Source organism: Tricharina praecox (assembly GCF_024521635.1).
Source record: "Tricharina praecox strain CBS 144465 chromosome Unknown BZA05scaffold_3, whole genome shotgun sequence".
In the NCBI taxonomy this organism is placed as follows: Eukaryota; Fungi; Ascomycota; class Pezizomycetes; order Pezizales; family Pyronemataceae; genus Tricharina; species Tricharina praecox.
In genome coordinates, this window is record NW_026250405.1 from 947,102 (window position 1) to 957,974 (window position 10,873).

Genomic DNA, 10,873 nt, shown 5'->3' on the forward strand with positions numbered 1-10,873 from the left:
AGGTACCGGTAGGTATGTAGGCCTGGGAGCGAGCGAGAGAGAGATATCATATGGCCGTGGGTAACGGGTCTGGGGGTCTGGACTGCCTACAGTGACAGTGACAGTGACAGTGACAGCTAGTTGGTGTTGGTACCGACTTCGGTCTCGTGGACGGTGGCCACAGAGTCGGTTGCTACTCTAAACCGGGTACGAGTAGTGCCTGGCTATTTTGGCCGGCCTGACTGTTACCTGTAAACCTGTAAACCTGTTATGTACCCAGAGTACCTTGTCGTCGCCCATCGGCGGCGGCTATCCACGCCTCGCCTTGCCACGCCTCGCCTGCCAACGCCTGCCTGCCAACGCTGGGTCCCGGTCCCGTGTTCTGTCGTGGGTTGCAACTTGCTGCTCATCCGGGGTGTGGCGAAGCGACGGCCAGAATCCGACTCTTGCACTTTTTGGCTGGTTGGTACCGGTACCGGTACCGGTATGTTGCATCGAGTGTCAAGACTCAAGTTGTTAACATCTGCTCTGCACTGCTCGCTCGAGACGTTTGTGCGACGGCCTAGCACTTCCTTGCTAAAGATCGTTGCTCAAAGAGTAGCCAGCTCTGCCTAGACTCTAGGTAGAGCAGCCCGTCTCGATTCTCTAGACCGTCGGTGTCGGTGGCGAATACCTATCACAGCCGTGTACTCTACGGTGCCGCCCCCGGGTCCCAAGACCCGATTCCCGACGTGGTGATACATATCATAGAGAAATCGAGGCCTAGGCTGGCTGCCGTTCCGGAAGGCTGAAGCAAGCAAGCCGCACTCCGTGGAAAAAGCTGAAGACAGCCCCGACATGCCACCGGGGTGCTGAGAATCTGAGATGGTGATTTCGTGTGTGTCGTTGGTTTCATGAGAGATGTGGATGTGGATGGATAGATCATGGGGGCGACCACTGACTGCCGGCCGTTGTCGTCGTCGAGTCATGAAGATCGGATTTTCACAGAAGGATCGAGGTCTTTATGCCTGCCGTAACTTGTTCCACGGATAAGGACTACGGCTTGTATGATATATCCGCAATTATCAATTACGGTATGCGGTGCCCAAATATGTATGTACATGACCCAGGTTGTGTATGATATGTGATTACCGGTATACGCTTGTGCACTCACTGTATCATGTATGTAGGCGAGGGCGCGGCGCAGAACTCGGCACCTGGATGCTGGCTCCTTCTGTTTATCCTTCTTATGTACCATGTTTTGCGTGTTTGGCTTCGTCGTGTGGCATCTCGGCCTACCTACTTAGTTACCGCTGCCCGGTCGGAGCGGGCGTGCCAGCCAGCGTCGAACCGACTGCCATTTACCGTTTACCATCTCCGGATCTGACTCTTCAAAGCTCCTTATGCATACCGGTACCAGGCCGCCGACCACCTCCGACTCACTCCCCTCACCAAGCTCAGTACATACCCCGTCCGTCCGCCGTAGGACCGTAGGTTCCTCATCCAGGCCGCGTACGGCTCCTCCGCACCGAGTGCCGATCCGCTTGGTCGACTTGACCGAGTGACGAGTCCTTCCGTGCGCCGTTCCCTCCCGAGTATCAGCGGTTGCCCAATGAGCTGCTATCGGAGGATCGACGTGTTGGCGTTCGATGCTCAGTGCGTCCTCCACCCACTTCTCCGAGAAGATGTTCCCATCGTGGGGGTTGCCTACCTACCTACCGCAGAGTTCGACTTTTGCAGCGCATGGCGGAATCTGTATATCACGGTGCTGCTTGGAGGCTTGGAGGGGAAACGTATGTGCCGAAGCAAATGTGCCGAAGACGCTGCTGCTGCTTGGACTCTGGAGGGGAAAAGAAGTGCCGGACGTTGAGTGAGACTGTGAGAGAGTTGCGGGAGACTGTGAGAGAGTTGCGGGGCTGGCTGGGCGAATGCCCAGGAAAAGGGCCAAGGTGTCGTGCTCTACTTACTTTTGGGGAAGGAGTATAGGTTGCGATGGAGGTTATTACAGCAGTCTCATTGTCATTGAGCCGAATTCCTCGCCATGTTGCGCTTGGCTGGCTGGAAGACCGCCGCCACGCCCGTTGGACGATGGAGATGTTTGCAGCTGCGAGCTCCGAGTGGTACGGTACGGTACGCGCGGCAGACCCGATTCCCGAGCCACGGAATGATGCGTGGCAGATTATAGCTGTTCACGGTCTTGTACCGTCGTGATTCGTGGGCAAACCCCCGGTACTCTATATGGTAGGTACATACACTGCTTTGCACCCCACCTATAAAACCGTTGTGCACGGTATGTGGTTGGTTAGCACCTTGTCGAACTCATCTCCTCCGCATCGTCATCCAGCGGTGGCCACTATCAGTACTCTGCCGTACTCTGCCGTACTCTGCCGTACTCTGCCGTACTCTGCCGTACTCTACCGTACCTCGCCTCGCCTCGCCTGGCCTCACCTCGCCTGCCAACGTCGGGTCCCGTGGGTGGTCCTGGGTGGTCCGTGGGTGGCCCGTGGGGTGGGTTGGGTGTTTCCGGCGGATCCAAAACAAAGCAAACAAGTGTGGCAAACGGGCAGTACCATTGGTACCATACCTACCATACTCTATCCACATCCACATCCACTCTACCCTACCATCACCAACCAACCATCGCACGATTCCAGTACAAACATTGCCAGTTAACTCGTCACACCGAGCTTCAAGCGTCGGCTGGAAACCGCCTGTTCAGAACATCAGAGACAGACAGACGACGTCGTGCGACGGCTAAGGATTGCCATCCAACCCGAGCGAGCACTGTATATTGCACTTGTGACTTCCCTGTTATCTTTATCTTTGCACTAGATTCCTCCTTGAGGACACGGACGCGGATTGCCGAATGATAATAATAATCAGGCCCCACCGCTCGTCTCGTCTACTCTGGTGGGGTATGTGCCGACGTGCATGAGCTGGGGAGTGGGAGGGGAGGGGAGGGGAGGGGCGCTCGGATGCTTGGTTTGGTTGCTTGGTTGGTTGGGTGTGGGCGTGTGGGAGCGAGCTGAGCTTGAGCTGAGCTGAGCTGAGCTGAGCTGGTGGGTAGAGTATAGTAGAGTGCCGTGCCGTACGGGGGGCGCGGCGGGTACGGAGGTAAGGAAGCTGGAAGGAAGGAGGAAGGAAAGGAAAGGGATGCGCGCGCGCCATCATAGGTACATGCGCTACATATTTCCTAGGTGCAGAGCTTCCCAAACCCACATATGCGATGCGATGCGTCCTTCAGTACTCTACTTCAGTGTGTCGGTCGTTTCGTATCCCATCACATCACCGCAGACACTCTATGTATGTACCATACACACATACAGGTTATGTAGTTACGCAGGCAGCAAAAGCAAAAGCAAAAGCGAAGAGAAAAAGAAAAATATGCAGCGCCCCCCCCCCCCCCCCCGGCCCCCCCCCATGCGCGTCACATCACATCAGGGACGGACGGACTCTGACGGACGGACGGGGATCCGGGATGACATGCCCCCGTGCAGTGCAGCGGTCTGCAGCGGTCTGTTCCGAGAGACGTCGCGTCGCGTCCCGGGGACTTATCTATCTATGCATTCAGCCTTGCTTTTTTTTCCTTGCGGTTCTTTGCTTTTGCTGGCTGGGGAGCGGTGAGAGGTGGGATGTGGGAGCGTCACTGCGATGGAGGCGGGATGGTAGTGGACGTGGCAGTGGATGTGGGAGTGGAAGTGGAAGTGGGAGTGGGGTGGTGGTGGTGGTCGCGGGCGCTCATGGCTCGTCACTCGGCACTCGATGTTTGGCGATTGGCCGTTGGCGGTTGGCGATTATTTCGCACAATTACTCCAAGACCGCGATGGCGAGCTTTATCGTCGCGGACGTTTGTTTGCTCGCGGTTTGCTTAAGGTTGCGAGGACGTGGGGTGTCGATATCGATAACTGCGTGCTCGAGCAACGGCGGCCATGGACACAACAGCTTGCTTACCTATCTGATAGGTAGGTAGGCCGTCCTCGTCGCCAGCTTTCCGGTATCCATGCGGCATCCCATGTTCATCAGACCGGCCGCCCACATACACACATACATTCCGTACATACATCGCATACACCCGCATGAAGGGCGCATCACAAAGTACATACATCACACATCAGTACTTACATGGGCATAGATACATTGCATATGCCCACGGGGCTTCCAAGTATCCGTACCATACCGGTAGGCGTGTAAGTACTTGCCGAGCAATCTACACACCTCCGCGTTGCGTTGCGTTGTCGATGAGATGTACTTACTTCAGAGTACTCTTCGCACGCAACGCCGCCGCATATACATAGCATACCGAGAGTATCCCCCGTAGTTAATAACTGGCGGCCTATACCGACCGCGAGGGGATTTCGGCGTACCTACTATGGAGACAGAGACAGAGACAGAGACGCCAGAAGATCGATATTGCGGTGGATTCAGTAGCTGGTGCACGTGGGGATGGAGTACATCATGTATGCAGGATATGGACGTAGGTAGGAGGTACATACATGAGGTATCTACATGCATAGAGTACTATACCTACAACATGTACATGAGCCAAGCACCGCTGAGTCACGTCCCGCAGTAGTTGGCATCCGGACTGCATATCTACACTTGGTAGCGTCCGTGACGTCCCTTTCATGCGTCCACGGTCCCACACCTCTGTGCCTGCCTGCCAGACTGCCTGCCTGTCTGCCTGTCTGCCTGTCTGCCTGTCTGCCGCCGCCACCGGACGAGGAGGCGAGTGAGGCGAGGTGGTATACCGGTACTCTACTCTACTCTACTCCGGTAGCAGTTACACGACCGCGATCCACAGTGAGTGAATGAGTGAATGAGTGAGTGATCAGTGGATGAGTGAGTTACAACTTACCGGCAGACCTTGGACTGCCTGCCAACCATCCACCGGTATGTGCTCCATCGACCATCGAGATCTGACCAGTGACCGGCCGATACCATGCGGCGCATGTAGAGTAGAGTACTCTACTACATACCCAGCAGAGTACCATAGTACCGTACAGTAGGTACAGGAAAGTACAGTACGCACGGCGTCTAGAGTGCTTGCTCGGATGGGATACCCAGCTACCATCGCGTCTATACCGTCCCCTACAAACTCTATGTACCATGTGTACCATGTGTCGGTAGGTAGAGTACATACTACACCCACTCGGAATTCTCCGAGCACATGCCCTCCAACTCTCCAACGGTCAACCCGATCGCGAGCACGAGTCGACGCCGCCCTGCGGCCCCGGTCCTACTCTACAGGCTATGCATACAGCGTGAAACACACGTCGAACGCTGTGGTCCGCTGGGCGTTCGATAGTATAATATACTAGTAGTCCCGCCCTGGTCCGTGCGCACCCACGTTCTCGCCCTACCCACAGCCCGCAGCCAGGTCTGTCTGCCGCCCAGGCTCCAGATCCAGACTCCAGACTCCCGGCCGCGCACGTTCTTTGCTATGTAAACCCCGCAGCACGTTCCGTCTTGGTAGGCAGGTGTGTGGGTAGAAAAAACGTTAATTGCGTGCGAGTGCCAGGTGGGAGTCTGGACAGTGGGAGTCGGAGTGTCGGAGTTATCGTGCGCGGCTGTCACTCGAAGGAGTCGGGGGGAGTCGGGATGAGTTGAGGGGAGTTCTGGATGAGCTGGTGCCTGCTACCTATGGTACATACTCTGCTAACTGCCAGTGCCGGTGCCAGTGGCAGTACTAATGGCAGCACCAGTGGCAATGGAAGTGAAAGTGAAAGTACCACCAGTACCAGTAGCTACCAGTGCAAGTGCCAGTGGCAGTACCAGCCACCTCACCATCCCATCGAGCCTCAATCTTGAAACCTCAACCTTCAAACCTCAACCTTCAAACCTCAACTCTCAACGCATACCTTCCTATGCACACAAGTATACAAGTATAAGTACACAAGTAAGCACCTATCGTACTAGGTCCCAGTAAGTAAGCAGGAGCCTCGATTATCTTCAAGATAAGCCCCCCATGCCCCCCTCCTCCCCCCCCATGCCCCCCCATGCCCATCCGTGCCCCGCTACGCCACGATAACGGGCGGAAGCCCAAGCCCAAGCCCAAGCCCAAGCCCAAGGTGTGTGTGCGAACCCTGGGGTAGGGTAGGATAGGGTGGGGTGAAAGCTACTCTACTCTACTTTACATACCCCGTTTCCGCAGGGAGGGGGAGGGGCTTCCGGGCTTCCACGACGACGACGACGAGGAGGACGACGGTATTGCTGAAAGTCTGAAGCCTGAAGCCTGAAACTGCCTTCCCTCCCGTGGTCCATGGGTATGGTATCATAGGCGCTTCGAAACGGTGCCGCGGGGCCTGGCAGGGCGGGGCGGGGGATGGGGGGGGGGGGGGGGAGGGGGATTTCTGCCTGTTCTTTGATGGGCTTCATCCCCCCCTCTCTCCAGACTCTGGCTGGGTATGTACCGTACATAGTAGGCAGAAGGCAGAAGGCAGAAGGCAGAAGGCAGAAGGATTTGAATTTTGATGTCCGGGATGTGTGTGATGTGTGTGATCCCATCCTGTGCTACTTACGGAACGCATGGGCTAGCCGTCCCGTGATCACCAACTCAACTCGACTCGCTGGGTGTAGAGTGCCAGCACTGCCGGTATGGAGTCTGGCTAATCCCGAAGCCGGACGAGAGAGGAAAAAAGGAAAGGAAAAAAATGAGAAACGGAGGAGGAAGAAGGAAAACCGAAAGGAAAAGGAAGCTATGACGTTACGGACATGGAAGGTCGTTGTTGGTCGCTAGGCGATGCCTGGATAGCTGCTCTGCTCTGCTCTGCGGTGCTCTGCGGTGCTCTGCGGTGCTCTGCTCTGCGGTACTCTGGTTGGTTAGAGACTTGGAATACCATGGAATCGACTCTAGAATCTACTCTAGATACCGGTACTCCTCGGGTGGGGTTAAGATACAGACACAGACACAGACACAGACACAGACACTGTTCTCCGGGGATGGATCCTTTCGTTTCTTCTTCTTCTTCCTCATCCTCATCCTCTTCTTCCTCTTCGTCTTCGTCTTGTTCTTTCTCATCCTCGTCTTCCTCCCTCGCTCGGATGACCACTGACCACACTCGCCGGACCAGCCTACCCCGCGAGTTCCAGAACCACCATGCACACAAGTACACAATAGTGTAGTACCCATCCGCATCTCGAATTCCTTCTTCCTTGACGTTCCTTCTTCCTCGCCCCCAGGCCGAGGGGGCGAGAATATATCTCCCTCGTGCACTCCCTCGTGCCCGTGAAGGTACGTTGCTTTTTCCACCCCCCGACTCCCAGAGCGTTTCGGCGGACGCGCTGTCCTTCAGAGTTCAGACCAGTTCAGACCAGTGCAGACCAGTTCAGACCAGTGCAGGCCAGTTCAGGTCAGCGTGCTGCACTGCACGTGCATCTTGTATCATATGTACATCCTGCCGCCTGCGTACTCTAGGTACTCCAGGCATGTATGTACTCCAGGTATGTACTCCAGGTATGTGCCCCGCAATTTCTATGTATGTATGCGCAATAGCGGCGATGCGTTACATAAGACTCCATAAGACGGCATAGGTGCTCTAGGGTATGGTATGGTATGGTATGTCTGGTGGTAGGTGGGGAGGGGAGGAGGTACGGGAGCAGGTCGCTGCTGGCCCGCTCCGCATGCCCGCCAGCCAGCCTCCAGGCGCCTCGATCCCGAGCATGAGCGTTATGAGCATGGTGAGCGTTATGGGAATGGTGAGGGTAGTGAGGGTAATGAGCATAATGCGCTGTCGTTACATATCCTGCCTACCTGCCTGTCTGTCTGCTTGCTTGCCTGTCTGCCTATACCGTACGAGCTATATCCCCCCCACGACACCGGCGAGTCCACGACACCGGCGAGGCGAGAGGGCAGAAAGTGGCAGCAAGAAAGAAAGAAAGAAAGAAGGAAGGAAGGAAACGTATGTAGAGAAAAGAAAGAAGTTCGAGAAACGAAAAAGCAAAACGCTGCAAAACGCTGCAACACCCACGGCTCGTACCAGCCTCTAGGAACGATAGAGTCGGGACCGACTCGTTAACCAACTCGGAGAGATGGTGTTGCGGCGACCGCGGCCGTGTTCGTGACGGTGGAAAGTCTCCGATTGGTCCTCGCGCTACCATACCTACTATAAACACTCCGTTTTTCATCCAGCGTATCATATCATGCGGCTCCCTCTCACCTTTTTGCTTTCTTTCCTTTTTATCACTTTATTTGCTTTTCGTTCGTTTGCCTTTCACCTTCCCTTCGCCGGACAAAGCTGGTGAGTCGAGAGTCGAGAGTCGAGAGGCCGGGATAGGTATGTAGAGTATGTATGGACCGTCTGGATGTATCTATCATATGCTATAGTACATATTGCTCACGCCGCGGCGCCGCCCCCAAGCAGTGAGCACAAGCAGTCCAAGCACAAGCACCCCACAAAAAGCTAAAATCTCCGTCCCCAGATATCCCGGCCCTTGCCCAGTGCCCAGTGCCCAGGTGCCCAGGTGCGCTCGAGAAGAAGAAAAAACCATGCGAGCTGGGTTGGGTTGGGTTGGGTTGGGTTGGGTTGGGTGGCGGGCCTCAGTGTGGACAGTGTGGAACCAACAAAGACTTTTTTCCTCCCTTTTCTGCTGATGCTGATGCTGATGCTGATGCTTCTTGGATATAGCTGGCTGGCTGGCTAACTGGCTGACTTACTGGCTGGATGAATGGATAAGATTTAGAGTGTCTAGATATCTATCCCCAACTATCCCCAGGTATCCCCAGTTATCCCCACGCCAAGCAGGCGCGCGTGGAGCGATGAGATAACTGTGTAGATATGTAGGTAGGTGGTACACACCTATCTTCCCGAGTCCCGGCTGGTCTGCGTCCGCGTCCGCGTCCGCGCGGGTGGGTGAGATGAGAAGAGAAGAGTTTTCACGAAAAGAAATGTGGAGATACCGTATGATGTCTATCGTCTTGTGTTCCCACGGATAGGTGGCCTATGGGTATGGCGAGAGAAGAGAAGAGTCATGTGCGGAACGAAACGAGGCAGTGAAACTTCGTCTACATATGTGCGGTATCTATCTGTCGGCAAATGAAGGCGAAGACGGGGAGATGGGGATGCAAATACCAATGCCAAGTTCCAGACGGAGGTCTGGAAGTCTGGAAGTCTGGGAGACTTTCTGTGTCGAGTTCGGGCACTAATCGGGTGCTGTATAGTACCTATCTGGCATGCGCAGTGGGCTTGATGTATAGGCATGATGTATAGGTATGTGGGTGTAGTTCTCCTGCGGTGAAGCATGGCGGACGTAAAAGTTTAGCACCAGCAGCTCTCCTCCTCATCTCCACCACCATCATCATCGTCGTCCTCATCAATCGCCGTCGTGGTGGTCGTTGGAGAAAAAGCATTCGTCAGCCCGTCAGCTCGCAAACTAGACCGGACCGGAAGTCGTCCCCGTCCCCATCCCCGTCCCGTCGCCGTCAGTGTATGTAGGTAGGTAAGATAAACTTTGCTCGAGTTGTCGTGATGTTTAGCTTTGGCTTCCCGGAAGGCGGGGAGGCGGGGGATCAACGAGATGAGCATGGCGGTGACCGTACCTACTACCGTAGTAGGTAAGCAGGTAGGCGGCTACCGCATGTATGTAGGTAGTATATGTATCTCGACGTCAAGTTTCGCCGACGTTGCCTTGGAAGATCGCCCCCGAGACTCGAGGCCGTAGAGCTGCCGGATCTGCTGTCGGATCTGCTGCCGGATCTGCTGTCGGATCTTGTGGGTTGATACGTCAACCTTCCCCGCTCAGCACTTTGTCCACTCCTTCCTCCCCTCCTTCTTCGGCACCCCGAGCCAGCCCGAGTCAGCCCGAGTCAGCCCGAGTCAGCCCGAGTCAGACCGTTCTACGTTCTCCGTCCTCCGCGTTCCGTCGGCCGCAGATTTGCAGACTCGCAGATGAACCCGCGCGTCCGCTTACCTACCGTAAGCGGTCCCCAAACCCCAACTGCAGCTGCCTATACATACTCTGGAGTACTTACTGTGCCTCCTGCCCCCGCCGCGCCCCCCACAGATACTCTACATACGATACAGATACAGACACAGATTCCAACGGTGAGATTTGCATGTATGTATGATCGTATCTGGCGATGTCATTGGACGGGTCACGAGCGCGTAGAGTATGCTATGTATGTATGCTGAGTATGCGGGGGCACTGGGGTGGGGCGGGGCAGGGTGCGGCAGGGATTACCGCGTAGAGTATCGCCACCACCACACTGGGGCGAGGGAGAGCTCGGGGAATCCTTACATACCCCGTAGTTAACCCCGTATGTAACCCCGGGTGATCAGCCTTCAGGGTCCAGTCAGGATTCAGGAATGGGAATAGGAATGGGAATAGGAATAGGAATAGGAATACATAGGAATAGGAATAGGGATAGGAAGCGATGTGGTTATGTGGGTAGGTGGGTAGGTGGGTAGGTGAAATTACTGTGGCGACTGGCGAGGGGGACTGGACATAAGGTAGCGGGTAGATATGTAGGAGAAGGGAGAGAGCGCGGGGAACGAAGGATGGGAGGTGGCGGCAGTAGAAGCAGGAGAACGCGGGGGGGAGGGGGGGAAGAGGGGGGGAAGCGCTGTGGCATGAAGCGGTATCCGCCAGCCAGCTGTGGGGTAGTTGCGTAGGGTAGTTACGTGCAGTGCAGTTCACTTCAGCCTGGAGGTGCTGGTGGATCGTCGCCGTGGAGTGACTGTGATGCTGTGATGTACAATACCGTAGTAGGTACTTGCTCGATTCCTCCTCATGCTATACTGATATCCACGGCGAGAGATCATAGAGTCCCCACCAGCCCGTATGTAGAACAAACAAACCGTGTATGCGTGTATTTGTGCGTGGGGGAGGTGATGCGCTCGCCTTCGAAGTTTGAAGTTCAAAGAAAGAAAGATCGTCGAACCTTCTCTTCTCATTCCCTCCATTCCCTCAAGCCTCGCCC

At 55.5% G+C, this 10,873-nt stretch overlaps 2 protein-coding genes across 2 annotated transcripts; one reads left to right on the forward strand and one right to left on the reverse strand.

Moving 5' to 3' along the window:
• Positions 1-980: 980 nt before the first annotated feature.
• BZA05DRAFT_433700 (uncharacterized protein) lies at positions 981-2,902 on the reverse strand (the record flags this gene model as incomplete). The annotated part of the gene is made up of 7 exons (XM_051486275.1): positions 2,583-2,902; positions 2,382-2,542; positions 2,212-2,228; positions 1,926-2,143; positions 1,427-1,669; positions 1,133-1,182; positions 981-1,014 (listed from the first exon to the last, which is right to left on the reverse strand). Exons 1-7 carry the CDS (start codon positions 2,619-2,621, stop codon positions 981-983), a joined length of 762 nt encoding a protein of 253 aa, XP_051343002.1. The 5' UTR covers positions 2,622-2,902.
• A 3,675-nt stretch (positions 2,903-6,577) lies between these two features.
• Positions 6,578-7,290, forward strand: BZA05DRAFT_164727 (uncharacterized protein). The gene has a single exon (XM_051479123.1). It carries the CDS (start codon positions 6,670-6,672, stop codon positions 7,078-7,080), a length of 411 nt encoding a protein of 136 aa, XP_051343003.1. The 5' UTR covers positions 6,578-6,669; the 3' UTR covers positions 7,081-7,290.
• Positions 7,291-10,873: the final 3,583 nt, after the last annotated feature.